At 38.2% G+C, this 19,638-nt stretch overlaps 1 protein-coding gene across 1 annotated transcript in view; it reads right to left on the bottom strand.

Annotated features, from left to right (window-relative positions):
• The window catches only part of LOC131073640 (uncharacterized), a 92,794-nt gene that overhangs the window by 25,661 nt on the left and 47,495 nt on the right, over window positions 1–19,638 (bottom strand). The window contains exons 9-10 of the mRNA XM_058010139.2: window positions 650–724; window positions 472–567 (exon numbers count right to left, since the gene is read on the bottom strand). Of these exons, the coding sequence (XP_057866122.2) occupies window positions 472–567; window positions 650–724 (171 nt within the window). The remainder of the gene's footprint in view (window positions 1–471; window positions 568–649; window positions 725–19,638) is intronic.

Genomic DNA, 19,638 nt, shown 5'->3' with positions numbered 1-19,638 from the left:
TTCATGATCATAAGAGTAGTTCCCAAGTATTCTTTATTATCAGAGAACCTTGCATGTGTACCCATCTAAATTGTTATTAAATTGAACCAGTATTCATTCCAATCATCGTGATGATGATGATACTAAGTGCAATGCAAAAGCTAATGAATATACAATTTCACCGGAAAAAAAAAACTATCATCAAACTTTTTAAGGCAATTTCAACAATCAAAATAATTAAATAGCAAAAACAAAGCAGATAAGAAATTGGAGGTGAAATTCAATTGATTTAGAAATACAAAGATGTCTCCAATGGAATCTAAAACTCTTAGTGTTTACTGCATAAGATATAGCATTATGACACATAAATACACTGCAGAAAACTCTAAATATCATTAATTTTATCAGGCCAAAACCAAGTTTCATGATCATAAGAGTAGTTCCAAAAATCATACAAACATTATAATGAAAAATCACTATTTTATTGCATACCTAGCAGTTGTTGCAAAAATATCTTTTTCTGCAGGATTAAACCGCACAGATATGACTGTATCAGCACCCCATGAAAAGCTATTGATTGGTTCTGACCTTTTTTCAAAGCAAGTTAAATAGTCAGAATGTGCTAAGCAACAGAGTACTTTAGGAGTTTAATATGAGAAATAACAGCAACCTGTTGCGATCCCAGATGTCAACTTGAGCACCAGCAGTTGCAAAGATGTCACTATCCCACTGGTGATCTACAGCCCTGTCAACAGGAGCAACATATTTTATAAAATAAAAATTGTAACGGAGTAGTAACACTTACTTTAAAAACAAAACAGGTGATGATCATGATTAGCTTTCAAATCAGCTGAATTTCAGCATATTCAAAGACAGTGGATAATAATAAACTTGAACCCCATAACTTATTCAAATTGAAAACAATAACTATTTGTTTTTGTTTTTTCACAATCTTGAGCTTTGTGGTTTACACAATAAAAATGTAAAGAGGAAAAAAAACGAACAATTTGCAAATCTGCGTCATTTGAATGACATAAATTGCCAATAGCAATAATTACTCCACTTGGGAAGACAACAGAAAGGAAATTTTTCAAGTAAAAATGTCTTTCAAATCATACAAACTTAAGCATCAGCAGTTTACAAACAATAGTTAATACTCACTAAGTGTAAGATAGGAACACTAGTGATAGCATTTTTACACACCAAATGAGTATCAGGGGAAAATTCAAAAAAGGAGCTGTTTTGATATCTTCAAAACTCAAAATTTTATAATAAGATTCTTTAATTCATTCCCAAAACAAATCAGTAAATAAGGAATAAGATGCCAGCTATGACATTTCAATCACTACTTTCAAAAAGCATTGGCTTCCACCCAGGCGTGGGAGCCTGGCAACACCCACTCCTTTAAAATGTGCTGGGGGAGCACAGCCACACACATTACTTCCAGGAGCACAGTGTCCACCCACTACTTTAGAAAAGAGCCAGGAGCAGAGCAATAACACCACCTTTAAAACAATTAGTCAGCTAAGGACTTAAAATGATTATTCAAATAAGGCAGTCTTTTGATAATGGAGCAATTCATTGTTCCCATATTCTAAACCTCCTTAACAAAATCATGTATCAAAGTATATACCCAAAGCGTGTCGCCAGTTCTTGAATGAGTTGAATCATCCAATAACAGCACCAGTTTCTACATAAACTAGAACTCTTGACTACAAACCATAGGGATAGTCTGTGGAGCTATTTAAAATATCCTCCAAACAGCTCTTTTTCCATCAAATAGATTGTCAAACATCACACAAATAAATGCAACAGAACCTATGTAACGTCCCCAACCAAATTGGGGGCATCACCAGCAGGAAACATCTGTAAAACTTATTGTCATTGATGTCTATGATTTCAGATCAGCTGTCTATTTGATGGCATTGTGCCAACACTTATTTCGCAGTTTATTACTTGCCATATGGATGGTTGCAGAATATGCTTTGTCTGTATTTCGGTCATCCTGTTCAGATTGTTCAGATTTAATTCAAGTTGAATATAATGACAGCTATTGAGTGTGTATTGCTTGTTTGTGACAGGCCCCTTCTGTAACTGATCTGATGTCTTTGGCTTCGCAGTCATGTCTGAAGAATGTTCTTCACAGCTTATTTTCAGTTCTTATAAGACTATACTGTCACCTCGAGAGAGAATCTGTCAGGAGGAATCTGAAACATATTTCTCTGACTGAGTTCATTCAGTCTCTTTCAGTTTTTTATAACGCCTCTGGCTCCAAGTGGGTATCATGCTTGCTCAGATTTTGCTGTTTTCTTCTTGGCTGAGGTAAATTTGTGTTGAAGCTGCTGAGCGGATTATTCTCTCTGACTTGGCAGAGCTGCATGGTTGTTGCTGCGTTATTCATCCCTAATTTTCTTGGGCGTTTTCTGGGGGGATGGCATCTGAAAAAGATATGTAACTCTTCTCATATGAGTTTTGGTTTTCTGAGTGAATGTTTTATTAAAAAAAACATGGCCTTTGTATATTGAGTGCGAAGTTGAATGCTTTTCGTGTGTCATCAACTAATGGAGTGTGCATGTTTTTAAGTGTATTTTTTCTTCTTGCTGAGCACTTGAAGGTATTGGTTTGTGGGGAAATGCGACAACGGCTGGGTTCTTAAAGCTTCTGTAAACTGTGATTTTCAGATTGCAAGTCCATGGCTTAAATGTTGAAGAAGAAATTATAAATGATTTGCTATTACTTTGACGTTGAAGTCCCTTTCTTTGCTAAAGAAACAAACATCATATTGTTTCGATTCTGAATTCATGTGATGACTGTGCAAAGTGGATGGCTTGAGATACTGTGGAGATGATTTGTAAGAGTGTCTCGATGTGGTGTAACAGTTTTGATATTAAGTATATACTTTTGATGATATTGTTTTACTTTTAAGATAAGGAAGATTCAAAATGTGAATGGATGCAGTCATACAGATTATATCTTTGTTGGTGTAAAGGGTGTTGATACAAATAGCATTGGTCAGATAAAACTGATACAAACCCCTTTTCATCAGATAGCATTAATGCAGATATATATATATGTTCGATCTTGAAAATGTATGAATATGTATGAATATATATATGAAGTAATAATAATTACTTCATATGTATATTAATATATATTGATATATCATGATCTATCGAACTCCTTCATAACTATCTATATGCACTTAATAAAGATGCCACCGATATATTATCGGATGTGATTAGTAGTGCACCAATTAATATATCTGGCTTGTTTAACTGCCACCGATTGGGAATCGGTTAAGGATGCCTTAGTTTCCGATACATATTATCGGGTTATGCATTTACACCGATAACAATCCGTTAATATGAATCATGTAAAGGCACCGATTTATATCGGGTTAATTAGCATCATGTCGGTTGGGTAATGATAGGATGCGATCAAGGGTTATCTTGATCGGTTATGTCCAAAGGACATAACCGACCAAGGCAACTCTTGGTCTTCCCCATTATCTTATATAACCCGATTCATTTGCTTGGAGAAGGACATCGGAATCAATTAATGTTCTCTCTCCATCTGCAGGAAATAACAATCAGACATATTACATTGTGAATAAAAGAAATAAATACACTATATTGTATTTCATATATAACTTGTTTTCAAATTGAAAATTGCTTATACTTTTACATGGTATCAGAGCCAGGTTGATCAAACCTAAGGCTATTCAATTTTGTGAATAATTTAAGAACAAGGTTATATACTACATCACATTTCTCCAATGGTCAGCGCTATCAGATTCGAAGACAGACTCGGAGGTGGAGATGATTTTTCAGCCTGGAAGTTCAGAATCCAAATGATCTTAAAGGAGAACAAAGTGGATTCATTTGTTCAAACTAAAAATGATCAACCTGAAAATGAACCTAACAAAACAGCATGGATTGAGGGAAATGAAAAGGCAATTAAAATAATAGTTGATGGGGATGGGGTGAGAAACAACATAATGCCCATCATAAGAAAACATCACACAGCACTTGAAAGTACATTTGAGATATCAAATGCAAGTCGAACTCTGACATTAAAACGAGAAATAAATCATATCACCATGAACAAGGGGGAGACAATCAACACCTACTTTATGCGGATATCAATTCTAAGAGATGAACTAGCAACTCTGGATTACGAGATCCAAAGCAAAGAGTTAACACTCATTGCTCTAGATGGGTTGCCTAGTGGATGGAGTACATTCGTCCAAGGCATCGGTGCAAGGTCCAAATATCCTAAGTTTGAAAGATTAAGGGATGATTGTCTCCAAGAAGAATCAAGATTGAACAAGATGGGAATAAAACAAAAGAACATAGACGAAGACCTTCAAGTTCTAAATACTAACACAAATAAGACAACCAAGAAGAAGCAATTTAGGAAGAGGAAGGGTCATCAAGGCAAGAACACTTCAAAGAGAGACCTATCACATATTCAATGCTATAGGTGCGACAAGTTCGGGCACTTTGTTGCCAAATGTCCAGAGAGAGCCAAACAAGCCACATTTGCCAAAGCAAGAAAATCTAAAAGAGAAGATGACTCCCAGAACTATGTCCTCTACTCAGCACTTACAAGCCATGCATCAAATAAGTCTAACTCTTGGGTGATCGACAATGGCTCATCCAGACACATTACAGGGTTTAGAGAAGTGCTAAACTCCATGACGGAGGAGAATGATGAGGAAGTAACTATCGGAGATGATTCCTCACATCCAGTTAGAAGAATTGGTTCCTGCACCATCAAACTGAAGACAGGCATATCATTGCAACTCGAAGGAGTACTATATGTCCCCAGCATCAAGAGAAATCTAGTCTCCATATCAGCCCTAGAAGATAACGGATACAGAGTAACCTTCATGGAGAACAAGGTGTTGGCTTGGCCAAGAAATTCTTCCATCAAGAAAGCTAAAGTCATTGGTCAAAGACAAGGCTATCTGTATGAGCTATGCACAGAGCCCAACCTAGCCCTAATTCGTGAAGCAACAAATGCAAATGAAGTCTGGCATAGAAGACTAGGCCACCTGAATTATAGAGCTTTATCATCTATGGGAAACCTTGTCACAGGTTTACCTAAGTTGCAGCAATATCATTCAGAGGCATGCAAGGGATGTGCCCTAGGTAAAAATATCAAGGGTGCCTTCCATAATAGTACTAGGAAGACAAGCAAAGTTTTAGAGTTAGTTCATTTTGATGTATGTGGACCCATGTTTGTACCCTCTCTAGGAGGATGTTTGTATTATGTAATATTTGTTGATGACTACTCTAGGAAAACTTGGATCTATTTTCTGAAGTGTAAAGAATCAGAAGAAATCCTTAGTAGGTTTAAAGAGTTTAAATCACTAACAGAGAACTACTCAAGAAATAAAATTAAAATCCTAAGGACTGATAATGGGGGGGAATACACATCAGAATTATTTAAAGATTTTTGTAAAAACTCAGAGATTAAGAGGGAGCTAACAATACCTTATAATCCTCAACAAAATGGGGTAGTTGAGAGGAAAAATAGGACAATTGTAGAAGCTACCAAAGCCATGATTCTTGATCAGAATCTAAATATCAATCTTTGGGCAGAAGCAACTAACACTGTTGTGTATATACAAAACATATGTTCTCACTCACATCTTGAAAATAAAACTCCTGAGGATGTATTTACCAAACTAAAGCCAGATATCAGCCACCTTAGGATATTTGGGTGTCCTGTCTATATACATGTACCTAAAGAGAAAAGACTAAAACTAGAACCTTCTGGAAAAAGGGGAATACTTGTAGGATATAGTGAAACATCCAAGGCCTATAGAATATATATACATGGTCAGAGAAATATTGAACATAGTAGGGATGTAATCTTTGAAGAAGATTTAGCCTTCAAAAGAGCCCTAAATACAATAGAGTCTGAAATCTATATCCCCACTCCTAACATAGAAGAAGATCCTACTCCTGAGCTTCAAAGGGAGAATCTTGAGGAAACTATAGGTGAAACTCCAAACCCACCTAGAGAAAACCTCAAGAAAAGACCACTATGGGCCACCAAGACTGTAGCAGAAGCTCAGAAGTTTGCTGCTCCTTCAGGAACCTTCAGGGAAAGCAAAAGACCTAATAAATTCACTAGCTATGTTGCTCTTATGAATGATCTCTCTAAAGCTGAACCAAACAATGTATTAGATACACTTAAACATCAAGTATGGAAGGATGCCATGTCTGAAGAGTATCAGTCCATTATGAAGAATGATGTTTGGGAGATCATTCCTAGGCCTACTAAGAAATCTGTTGTTTCATCTAAATGGCTTTTTAAAATCAAACATGCTGCAGATGGCAGTATTGAAAAGCACAAGGCCAGATTTGTAGCTAGAGGGTTCTCTCAAAGGGAAGGGATAGATTATGAAAAAACCTTTGCACCTGTAGCCAGATATACTTCAGTAAGAACAGTACTAGTCATTGCAGCAGCAAAAGGGTGGAAGGTGCACCAGATGGATGTTAAGACAGCATTTCTTAATGGTGAGATCTCAGAAGAAGTCTACCTAGAGCAACCTGAAGGATTTGAAATTCAGGGTGCAGAGTCTCATGTGTGCAGACTCAAGAAAGCTCTCTATGGGCTTAAACAAGCTCCCAGGGCCTGGTATGAAAGAATTGACACCTATCTCTCTAAACTAGGCTTCTCTAAAAATGATGCAGATCCAAATCTCTACTACAAACAAAATAAAGGTGATATGTTAATATTGATTCTATATGTTGATGACTTACTAATCACAGGAGAAGATCACCTCATAGATCAATGCAAGAAAGATTTATCTAAAGAATTTGATATGAAGGACTTGGGACTCCTTCATTACTTCCTAGGTTTGGAAATATGGCAAACTTCTGAAAACATTATACTAAACCAAGGAAAGTACACCTTGGACATTTTGAAGAGATTCAGAATGCATAACTGCAGACCTATGACCTCTCCCATGGAAACAAATTTACATAAACTTAAGGAAGCAGCAGCAAAGTCACAATTCACTGATCCTACTCTATACAGACAGATGATTGGGTCCCTGATGTAGCTAGTGAATACAAGGCCAGATATCTGTTATGCGGTCAATGCCTTAAGTCAGTTTATGTGTGAGCCTAAGGAAATCCACTTGATTGCAGTGAAACACATTATGAGATACTTACAAGGTACTCTAAACCTTGGTCTCAAATATGAGAAAGTTGATCTAGACCTACACGGATTTACAGACTCAGATTGGGCTGGGAGTGTGACTGACAGGAAAAGCACTTCAGGGTGTTGCTTCAGTTTAGGTTCAGCCATGATATCTTGGATCAGCAGAAAACAGTCTTCTGTAGCTCAAAGTTCCATCGAGGTCGAGTACATTGCAGCTTCTATGGTTGTTCGAGAGGCAGTATGGCTTAGGAAGTTGCTTGTGGGATTATTTGGTGAACCCATGAAACCCACTGTCATCCATTGTGACAACCAGAGCTGCATAAAGCTTTCTATAAACCCAGTATTTCATGACAGATCCAAGCATATTGAGATTCCATACCATTATGTGCGAGACATGGTAGACAAAAATGTGATCAAATTGGAATATGTTAGTACAGGAGATCAAACTGCAGATATTTTGACCAAACCACTTTCCAGAGTGAACGTTGATCACTTCAGAAAAGGTTTAGGTATGATAGAAAGGTAATTTGTTGTAATCTATACTTGCATATCAATAAGATGTTTAATGTGTAAACTTCTTTGTCATGATAGGACTTTTATGGGTTTAACCCCCTATGTTCATATCCAAGAGGTGACGATCTCTCAGATAATGAACACTTGTATGTAGACATTGTAAGGTGACGATCTTATAATGTTCAAACCAGTTATCATGTTGGATCTTTGGTATGTCATGGATGTGCCACGATTGTGTTGTGGTATAACATTTGAATGAAATGTTAGTGCACTTACCACAACTTGGATAAGTTGAAGATTTAACTATTTTCATATGTTTATCCTAAGTATTGCATGTTTAGGCAATACTGATATCACGTGGTTAGGTGATATCATGTCATCTCAAAATGATGAACCTCTTGTATCACGTGTTTAGGTGATACTTCATATGATCCTATGAAGAGTGAGATTATAAGACTCCATAAGGAATCCTGACCATCATGAGAAATAAGATGCTAGACATTATGACTTTATCTTCCCTAGCTAAGAGGGAGTGTTGATACAAATAGCATCGGTCAGATAAAACTGATACAAACCCCTTTTCATCAGATAGCATTAATGCAGATATATATATATGTTCAATCTTGAAGATGTATGAATATATATATGAAGTAATAATAATTACTTCATATGTATATTAATATATATTGATATATCATGATCTATCGAACTCCTTCATAACTATCTATTTGCACTTAATAAAGATGCCACCGATATATTATCGGATGTGATTAGTAATGCACCAATTAATATATCGGGCTTGTTTAACTGCCACCGATTGGGAATCGGTTAAGGATGCCTTAGTTACCGATACATATTATCGGGTTATGCATTTACACCGATAACAATCGGTTAACATGAATCACGTAAAGGCACCGATTTATATCGGGTTAATTAGCATCATGTCGGTTGGGTAATGATAGGATGCGATCAAGGGTTATCTTGATCGGTTATGTCCAAAGGACATAACCGACCAAGGCAACTCTTGGTCTTCCCCATTATCTTATATAACCCGATTCATTTGCTTGGAGAAGGACATCGGAATCAATTAATGTTCTCTCTCCATCTGCAGGAAAAAACAATCAGACATATTACATTGTGAATAAAAGAAATAAATACACTATATTGTATTTTATATATAACTTGTTTTCAAATTGAAAATTGCTTATACTTTTACAAAGGGACTGTGTCTACAGTGAGGTGGTGTGTTCAGTGTGTGTGTGCAGATGTGGTTCTAAAAGCAGAATATTGTATATTTCATAGTCTGTGCAGTTTTCTTTTTACAAGAAAAAGGGGTTGACGAACATGCCTAAGTCATAAGCATTTTATATATTTTAGTATAAACCAGTGTTATAACTTTTGTAATCTCTTCAAAATCTGAAATTTGTTGTGTTGATTCTTAGATTGAGGTTGGAGCCTCAGGAGTCTTGAGTTGGTGCTCTTTTTGTAATTCTGGGTTGGAGCCCATTTCTTTTTAATAGAGTTTATTTTTGCTGTGGTTTTTTACCCATGAGGGTTTTCCACGAGATAAAAATTGTGTTCTCATTGTGCTTTGATACAGTTCTGTTAATTGAGTCTAGAGGTTTTGAAATACTAATTCACAACCCCCCCCCCCCTCTCTCAGTATTTCTGATTTAGTTTTCAACATCCTGGGATGTGGGGACTGGTCTAAAATGTCCCCCCACCGTCCCCAAAATTTGCCAAAATTAGTAAACGTGTCGGGGCCACCTAGGAAAAAGAGGGAAACACCAAGGGGCAGCTAGCCATCCCTAGGACAGATAGAGGATGCCTTGACATTTCACAACCGTCCCTAGGACGGCTAGCCATCCCCTATGGCTCAGCAATATTTTTGTTTCATTTAAAAAAACACAAAAATTAATTAAAAAAAAAGGTTCTGGGGGCCCTTATACCCTTTTTGTTGCAATAGCATGAGACAACTCCTCACTTCTAGTTTGTGGTAAAGCATTTATATAATGGAGTCTTTGCAACCTAGTGCATCATTGTCTAGTGCTATTATTACTATGGAGCTTGAGAGTCCAAGAGGTCCACCAGCATTGCAGGCATGTTTGATATGCAATCATGAGATGTGGCCGATAGTTCTGTTGCCAAATTTTTCTATGCTAATGCCATACCATTCCATGTGGTACACTCCATATTTTAAGAAAATGTTCAAAGATGCATTTGTTGTTGGTTGTTCATATGTTCCCCTTGGAGATAATAAGCTACACACCTCCCTCCTTGCAAAGGAGTATCCCAAGGTGAGTATAGTGATGGAGGAGTTGAGACAAGTTTGGATAAGGAATGGTTGCTCTATCATTATGGACGGGTGAACCAATATTAGACATCGGCCACTCATCAATGTCATTGTCACATGTGCAACAGACTCTTATTTTCTTAGAGCTATTGAATGTTCGAGGAAGAGGAAGGATGCAAGCTTCCAATTTCAGATTTTAAAGGATGCCATATCAATGATGACTGTAGTCCACAATGAGGTAAGAGTTTTTTTGTTTTTTTAAGTTTAATGAATTGCTGATTTTAGTATTAAATTTCTGATTTTATTATTAACTAATACATTGCGGATTTTAGTATTAAATTTCTAATTTTGTTTATAGGTTTCTAATTTGTAAATTTACTAAATAATTATCATTCTTTGCAGATATATTTGCTCCATTATCTCAAATGTTGTGAAGGTCATAACTGTTGGTATTTGTTAGTGTTCACATGGGTGTTTAAGTTGTTTTTCTTAATGTGTTATATAATAAAGTTGCATACGTTAATATTAAGATGTTGAGAAACAACTTAATAGTATACTATTGTGATAGGGTAATATTGTGTAAGTTGTGTTAACAACTCATGTAGAGATTTGGTAGTGAAAATAGGAGGGAGATAATCAAGGTGGTTGAACAACCCATCTAGATTTCAAATAAGAAGTTAGTGAAGTTGTTATAGTATTCATCCTATATATTTATAAATGCATTGAATGAAAATATAGAGAAGCATGTCTGCAACACATCCGAGGAATCTGCTAGGGCTCTATACTTCTAAGACCAGCCGCTCGTGTGAGGCTTGCCTTGCCTCGTGCAAGCCAGGGGATGGCTGGACCTGTTGGCGTGAGGGACATAAATGCAGGCATTTAATTTCACCGCTTTATGGAGTCCAAATCACCTGGTATTGAACACAATGCTTTGAAGATTTCAACAAGAGGCAAAACGAAAAAACTTTCAAGCAGGCTGTTGCAGAGACGGAGGTTCTACCGGAAGGTGTGAAGTTCCTATCGAGAGATGAACAGTTGGACGATGGAGATAGCGGAGGAAGAGGAGGTAAGATTCCCTCTGCCTCCTCACTGGTTATTTTTCCTAATTTGCAAATGGCTAATGTTATTTTATTAGAAAAGAATAGACTTAGGAACATGGCTATTTTTCTCACAACTTTGAACTTGAACAAGTTGCCTTCTAGGAATTATCTTAATACCTGGTTGCGTAATGTCGGGGGCAAAAAACTAGGTTTTTCTTTTTCCTTCTGTAGGATGGTGCAAAAGGATCTATTTCTGATCTTTTTTAACAACCCTAATAACCAGAGGGAGGTTATACAACGGCAGTACTAGACTATAGGGTCTGGGCGCTTTAGGGCCATTTCTTGGGACCCTGAGATTAATGATGAAGAAATCTTGGTTCTCTCAAACCCTAGATGGGTTAACTATTAAGAACATTTCCCCCATATTTATAGAATGTTGTTCCTGATTTGGTTGAACCTGTGGGGAAGGTATTGCGTATGGATGAAACTACATCTCTTCTTCCGCATATGAAGGCGTGACTGCTTGTGGCTTTACAACCTGAAAAGGATCTCCCTGACAGTATTAACATTGAATTAATTAGTGAAACTGTTGTCTGCCCCATTAAATATTTGGGGGCCCTAAATGCGTGCTTCCTCTGTAGAAGAGAGGGACATCTCAGGAAAAATTGCCCTCTCATTAAGAAACTCAACAAAATTGCTAACCCTGTAACTAATCCTAAACCTAACCCTGCTGCGACCCTCGTGATGTTTCTAAAACTGCTTACCCCCCTTCCCCCCCCCCCAAGCTATTAAAAAACTCAATGCGCAGCAAATTATTTTGGAAAAATTTTAAAAATTGAATGAAACTCGCCATAGGGTGCAAGGCATCCTGGATTTTGGTTGGAAGTCTAAGAATGAGGAAGGTAGAATTGACGAAGTTGCTCCTCCCACATTGAAGGTCACTTCTCGTGACAGAGGCAGCTCCCTTGATCATCCTATCCCCAATTCTGATGGGATGATGTCTAAGTCTGGTGGGGCGGGGACTGAACGGTGCTCCATATCGCCCCCTCCTAGTAAGGATGGCAAACACTCTAAAGGCTCGGATATGGAATCTTCCGCTGGTCACAAAATGCAGAGTTTCTTTGATAGCTTGCTTGAAAAGCATCTTCCTGCTGGTTTTTCTCCTACCCACCCTTTCAGATTTGGCAGCAAATCCACCAGTGGTGAGGATGAGATATACAAGTCTGATGCCCCTATGCCTGGTAGTGACCCTTTGATAAATATGGAGACTGAGGCTATGGAGATGAAAGATAAGATAAGTGACAAAAGTGTTTCTTGGGCCGTTGTTCCGTATAAGGGTCAATCTAAAGATGGCCTAATGGAGGAAGCTATGAAGAAGTTCGGGGATAAGATGGCTAAATGCAGAAAGGGTTCTAGAAAATATATAAGGCCAAAAAGATGGCCAGCTCTCCCCCCTTAGGTGCTGATCAGGAGTTTGTTTTCAAAAAGAAGAGGGGTAGACCAACTGGATCCTCCAATAGCTCTAAAGGGGGGAGTATATCCAAGGATGAACTTCCCAAATGCTATGCTAGTTTTCGGGCACCTATGGAAACCTCCCCATAAGAAACCCTATGGAATTGAATATTACATCATGGAATGTAAGGGGTTTGGAAACCCCTAATAATAGGAAATATGTTGTTAAGAGGTTTCTAAAGCTTTACAAGAACATGGACATTCTTTTGTTGCAAGAACTAAAAGCAGTAGATTTTTGGTTGGACATTAATCTGAAATGCATATGGAGAGATGCTAGGTACTTTACCACTAAGCATACTAGAGGTAGAGGTGGAGCAGCTATCCTGCTCTATGAGAAATGGACTAATCATGTTTTGAGGTGGGGTTGTTCGCCATGTAACAGGTTGGTTTGGGTCATTTTGAAGTATGAAGATATGGAGTATGGGGTGTGCTCAGTTTATGCTCCCAATGAGTATAAATGCAGGATTGACTTATGGAAGTGGATGTTTGATTTGAAAAATATCCCCTGGATTTTTGGGGGGGGTTTCAACATGATAGAAAACCCTACGGATAAAGCGGGGGGAAAGTAGATTTGATTGAAAGGGGGAGAAAAAGTTCTTTTGGACCAGAATGATTAGTAAGCTCAATCTCATTGATCCTTTGGCAGGCTGTAAAAAAGAGTATAAAGGTATTTGGTTTACATGGTGCAATACTCAGAAGCGAAGTAAAAGAATATACTCCAGGTTAGACAGATTTTATTTTAATAAAGATTTCTTCAATATTTGCAAGGACGGTGAGGGACTTAAGTTTAAGGTTACTTCATACACCCTTTCGGATCATCACCCCATTCCAGGCTGTTATCTCCCATAATAAGTTGGCCACAAGAAGAGATGTTAAAAGGAATGCCTTTGCCCTTAACAGTAGCCTTCTGGGGAGAGAAGATGTAATGCAGGCAGTTCTTATCATCATGCAGTTTAATAATTTAATTGTCAAACATGACAGCCCCATCAAGGGTTGGACCCAGAAGGTGCAGAGCTGGAGGGCCCTCTTTCAGACCATTGGTAAACAATTCGCCAAGGATTCAAGGAAAGAGGAAACCGTGGCCTATCTAAGGTTTCACCATGCAGAAGAGATTTTACAGACCAATCCTTCAAATTCTGAGGCTCTAGACATTATGTGCCAAGCCAAGAATTCACTAAGGGGGATTCAAAATGTGAGGATCCAGGGAACCAAAACGAGAGCATAGGTAACCTGGCTAGAAAATGGAGATAAAGGTTCCAGATTCTTCTTTCAACTGCTGAAATCTAAAGAAGCTAGGGTTAAAATTGACAATATATAGGAGGATGGTAATATTATCTCAGATCAAGCAGGTATTCTAAGGTCTTTTGCTCAATTTTACCAGAAGCTATTCTCTTCAGAAGATAATGCCTTGAACAAGGCAAGGGCTAGAGAGCACTTGAGGAACATCATCCCTAGGAAGGTGAACATGGAAGATGCTAAGAAATTGAATCAAGTTCTATCGCTGGAAGAAATTAAGGATGCCATTTATTCCCTCAGCAATGGGAAAGCACTAGGACCTGATGGTCTCCCGGTTGAATTATATAAGGGGTGGATTGATTGGGTAGGAGAGGATCTGCTGCAGGTGTATCAGGAGGCTGTGGATATGGGTTCTTTAGGGGAGAATATCAATACAGAATTGATCAAGCTGATACCTAAGGATGGGGATAGAACATTAATTAAGAACTGGAGACCTATTACTTTGCTTAATGTGTCATATAAAATTTTAGCCAAGATTCTTGCACGAAGGTTGAAAAGCATCCTGCCCAAGGTGATTCAGCCCTACACGGACTAGTTTTGTCAAAGGGAGATATATACTTGAAAATCTTATTACGTGTTGGGAAGCCATGTATTAGGCCAGATAATCAGGACAGAGAATCAGGACAGGATACTGCTCTACTACTACTAGACTTTGAGAAGGCTTATGATAGGATAGAATGGAGCTTTGTTAATATGATGTTGGAAAGCATAGGGTTCCCTAGACACTTTTACAGAATGGTAAATATATTAATCAAAGATGCTAAGCTTGTGTAGAGATTAATGGTATTAAGTCAAACAGCTTGGACTTATCTAGGTCTATTAGACAAGGGTGCCCTTAGCACCAGCCATATTTGTAATTGCTACTGATGCCTTATATTACCTATTGAGAGACTCTACTGGCTCCCCCAAGGTGAGGAGAATCACCTTACCTAATGGGGAAGATTTATCTAACATTCAGTTTGTTGATGATACCGCCATCCTTGCTAGATTGGAAGAAGACAACATAGATGCATTAATGACTAAACTTGACATTTTTTGTGAAGCTTCTGGGAGTAAAATCTCACTTCCCAAATCTATTCAATTTGGTTGGAAGATGCAACCCGTCGTTTGGTGCGGTAGATATTCCCTAGTGTGGGATGGACCTAATCATTTGGTTAGATACCTTGGCATTCCTTTCGCTATTGAACCAAACCTGAAAGCTATGTGGGAATGGATTAAAAGAAAAATTGACAAGAAGCTTAGGAAATGGAATAAGCATTTTCTTTCTCTGGTCGGGAGGGTGCAAGTTTGTCAGAAAATTCTCTCTTATAGCATTTGTTATACTTCAGCTTGGCTTTTCAATGATTATCAATTTTGTCATATTCAAAAGATAATCAAGGAGTTCCTTTGGTCAAGTGGTAAAGGAGGTAAGAAAAGACATGGTGTGAGTTGGCACTGGTGCGCTATGAGTAAACACAAAGGCGGTCTAGGTCTCAAGGATCTAAGATGGCAAGAAACCTCCCTTGCAGCTAAATGGATTTTTAGAGCTTTGCAGGGAGAGGAACCTAGGAAAATCCTGATTAGACACAATATCAATAAGTTTGCTCCTAAAAGAAGCCCTACTTGGAGAGGTTTGGCTTTATGTGACATCATTGCTGGAGACTTTGAGGTTAGACCCTATGGATCCCCTGTTTTCAAATCAATTTGGAAAGCTTGGGAGGTGATAAGAAGTTATATCTCACATAATGGCTTTGTTTGGGAGAATGGGGAAATTTGTGGTGAACGCTCTCTATGGTGGAACTTGAAATATAATGGTAAGCCTCTGGATTTAGTTTAGGGCTGCTCTGCTAAGATTTGGGAAGGGAAAGGTTCGGAGAAACTATCTGATATTATTGGAAACAGTCATCTCTTGAGTTGGAATGATATAATGATGGAATACAGTGTGACCTCCTCCCAAAGAAAAACCTAAACCATGTTAAGAGAAGCCTCTTCGCCTCTCGGTCTTCCCAAACCTTGCTCTGTTGACAATTCTAGATATTGCCTATTTAAATGGACCAGATGGGTCCCCTTTGCCTAGAACCAAAGCCAAGGCCATCTACTGTTTCCTTGTTGACGATGAAGCCATTCTCTCCCATGTCAATCCTTGCTGGAATCTAAGCCTTGATGTTGCTCTTTGGCAAAAGACCTTTGAAACTCTCTGGTGCAGGTTGGTTGAACCCAAGAAGAGATATTTAAATTGGCAATTTATCCTCCATAAGCTTCCTATTCAAAAATTCAATGGTGAAGCCAGTACTTGCTCTTGTTGCAGGGTCCCTGAATCTGTTAAGCGTATATTTTTTGACTGCTTGTTTTCCAAAGAAACATGGAAAATATTTGGCCTTTGTATTGGTAATAATATTGATATCCTAGAAGTTGTGACTAGTCATATCCAAAGCTTAAAGAAACATACTAACATCTTTTGGTTTGTTCTTTCTGTTGAAATATTATGGCTTATTTGGAAATATAGGAATGGTAATCTCTTTAATGGCAGAGAGAGGAACCTTACTGAGTCTCTAAGGAGACCAGAGAAACGAGAATCGCCCGGACTCGCCCAAACTCGGTGAGTCCGGGTCCGAGTCATGCCTCCCGAGTCTACAGAGCTCGGACTCGGACTCGACCGAGTCCAAGAGGCAAACTCGGCGAGTCCCGTGCCTAAAACTCGGCCGCCGGCTAGGTTAAACAAAATGACAAAAAAAACATTTTAAAAAGTTTTTTGAACTTCTTTTTTTTTTGTTATTTATCCTTAGCCTCTAAAAGTGAACTTCATTTCATTCACTCGCAAAAATAGGAGTAAAGTGAGTTGTGAAGAAAAACAAGGGTGCATTGAAGAAAAAGTAGCAAGGAGGAAGCTCAAGATTTCTTCCATTTATCACATTGGGGCTGCATTGTCTTTGGATTTGGTGTATCAAGAGTTGGATAGGAAGAGTTTGCAGCTCATTTCAAGCTTGTTGTAAGAGTTAAGATTGTTTTTTTTGAGTTTTTTTTGTTTTTTGTATGCAAAAATTCCATTTTCTATTCATTTATTTTGAAAGTTCTACATTTTCTTCCAAAATCTTTTGTATGTTACTATGTAGGGTTGTATGAAGGGTTTGTAAACTTTTTTTACAAACCCTACCTTAGTTTTTATGAAAAAAATGTTCAATGAGAATGAATGTATTAATTTGTTTTTGTATTTGTAATGTTTTATTGTAGCAACCTTCACTTTCTTATTTGCCTCAAGTTTCACAAAACTATCATACAATGTCTTCTAGTTCTTCTAGACCCCCCATTAGAAAGGACCCTACTTGGAAATTTCATGAGGATTTTCCAGGGCAAAAAAGGGGCAGACAAAGTGTTCTTTTTGCAAAAAAATATTCGATGGAGGCTTATATAGATTGAAATACCATATTATTGGTGTGCGTGGGCATGATGCCGACTGATGCATTGAAGCAACGACTGAGGCCATACGCGAGTGCTATGTAATTGTTGAAGCAATTGAAAACAAAAAGAAGCAAAAGGATGATCTCCCGGCCATTGGAAGTGGGACAGCTTTAGGTTGTGTTGAAGGGCCTTCTTCCATGCCTCCATATCGTCTCACTCACCATGCCACTGCTGGTGCTAGTGCTTTTGCTTCTCCAGGTGCCACTACTCATGTTCCTAGCACTGCCAGTGGTAGTGGGAGTGTTAGCATTGGACCTAGAATTCGTAAATCTAGGTTGGATACCTTCTTTGCGCCTCGCACTACTCTTGGGTCCCAACAACCGCTTGAGAGCATGGGTTGGAACAAGGAGGTCCATGATGTCGCTAAAATGGTAGTTGGCAGGTTTTGGGTCTACGACAATGTTCCATTCTTTACAGCCAGGTGAATGTTTTAAGTTTGATTGTTTTAATTTTTATACTTTGATTCTTCGTTTTAGTTTTTCCCGTACATACTTAACTTGTCTCATTTAATTTATTTGTGACAAGTCTCCTTATTGGCAAGAAATGGTTGATGCCCTTACCATAAGCGAGGCGGGGTTCAAAGCCCCTTCTGAGTCTGATTTGAGGGGACCCATTTTGACTCAATTGGTGAATGATGTGAAGAAGGAATTAGGTGAACAACACCAGATATGGAGCACTAAAGGTTGCACCATCATGACTGATGGTTGGACGGATAGGAGAAATAGAACTCTACTTAATTTTCTTGTTTCTTCCGCAGGTGATTGATTAATTTTAGTTTCATTTGGTCATTAATTTTTTATTTTTCATTTAATGATTTATTGAATGATCATTGATCTTGCTTTATTTTTTTATTTCAGGGGGCACCGTTTTCATCAAGTTCGTTGATGCCTCCGCCCATTGCAAGAATGCCACCTACCTATGTGAGAAGATAGAGGAGGTGATTGATGAGGTGGGTGAGGAGAACGTGGTACAAGTGGTGACCGACAATGCAGCAAATTATGTTGCTGCAGGTAAACTTTTGATTACAAACTAATTTTGCTTGCAAATTAATTACTATTTTGTAACTTCATTAATTACAATGCAACAAATTATGTTGTTGCAGGTAGACTATTGATGGAGAGGCACCCATCTATAGTTTGGACTCCATGTGTCGCCCATTGCATTGACCTCATGTTGGAGGATATTGGAAAACTCCCATGGGTCAAGAGATGTGTAGAAAGGGCGAGAAATGTGTGCAAATTCGTATATAATCATTCATGGGTGTTGGCTCTTATGAGACAATACACAGAGCAGAAGGAGTTAGCTCATCCAGGAATCACAAGATTTGCCACAAACTTCATCACATTGCAGTCCATGCTTCGCTGTAAGTCGACCTTGAGACATATGATTGTTGGTGAGGAGTGGTCTTCCTCATCCTATGCTGCCACCCCTGCAGGGAAAGATATAGCAGACTACATTTTTTATGAGCGAGACTTTTGGATCCCTTGTGATGAGATAGTGAAGGTAAATTTTTTATAAATTCTACAATTTAACTTTTGTTTTATAACTTATTCATCATATTCTCTTATTTGCTCATTTTTCTAAATTACACAATATTTTCAATTTTGCAGTTTGTTAAAGCCCTTGGTGGTTTTGTTGTGAGTTGCAGATGGAGAAAAGCCCGCAATGGGCTACATATATGAGGGCATGGATAGGGCGAAGGAGGGCATCAAATCCGTCTATGGAGGAGATGAGAGCAAGTATGGTCCCATTTGGGAGATCATTAATAGGAGATGGCATCATCAGCTTCATAGGCCCATCCATGCACCAACCTATTATCTGAATCTGGCATTCCATTTTAGCCCTGCTTTCAAGGCTGATGTGGAGGTCCTTAATGGGCTATACTCAATCATGGAGAAGATGGCACCTGCTGGTTCTACTCAGATAGAGCTTATTCAAGAGCTACAATTGTTCTCAAATGCACAAGGGGGGACCTTCTCTCGTCCTATCGCCAAAGAAAGTAGGACAACTATGATGCCAAGTAAAAAAAAATTGTAAGGCTTAATTTTAGTTTTATTGTATATTGTTAAAAGAGTTTATGAGTGAGACTGAATTTATTTATTTTTCTCATTTCAAACTCAAATTATTGGTGGAGCTTTTTTGGCCCAATGACACCAAATCTTCAAAAGTTGGCCATTCGTATCTTGAGCCAACCATGCAGCGCATCTGGTTGTGAGCGCAATTGGAGTATGTTTGAGCACATACACTCCAAGAGGCGCAAAAGATTATCCATGGAGAAGATGAATGATCTCGTCTTTGTTCATTACAACCTCGCTTGAGAATGAGAAAGAATGCATTAGCTGACATCTCTCCTATCATTCTAGATGAGGTTGATCCTAATGCAAAGTG

The sequence above is a fragment of the Cryptomeria japonica genome, chromosome 11 (genome assembly GCF_030272615.1).
Source record: "Cryptomeria japonica chromosome 11, Sugi_1.0, whole genome shotgun sequence".
Taxonomy (NCBI): domain Eukaryota; kingdom Viridiplantae; phylum Streptophyta; class Pinopsida; order Cupressales; family Cupressaceae; genus Cryptomeria; species Cryptomeria japonica.
The sequence above is the reverse complement of the archived record's forward strand: the minus strand, read 5'-3'. Positions and strand labels throughout refer to the sequence as shown.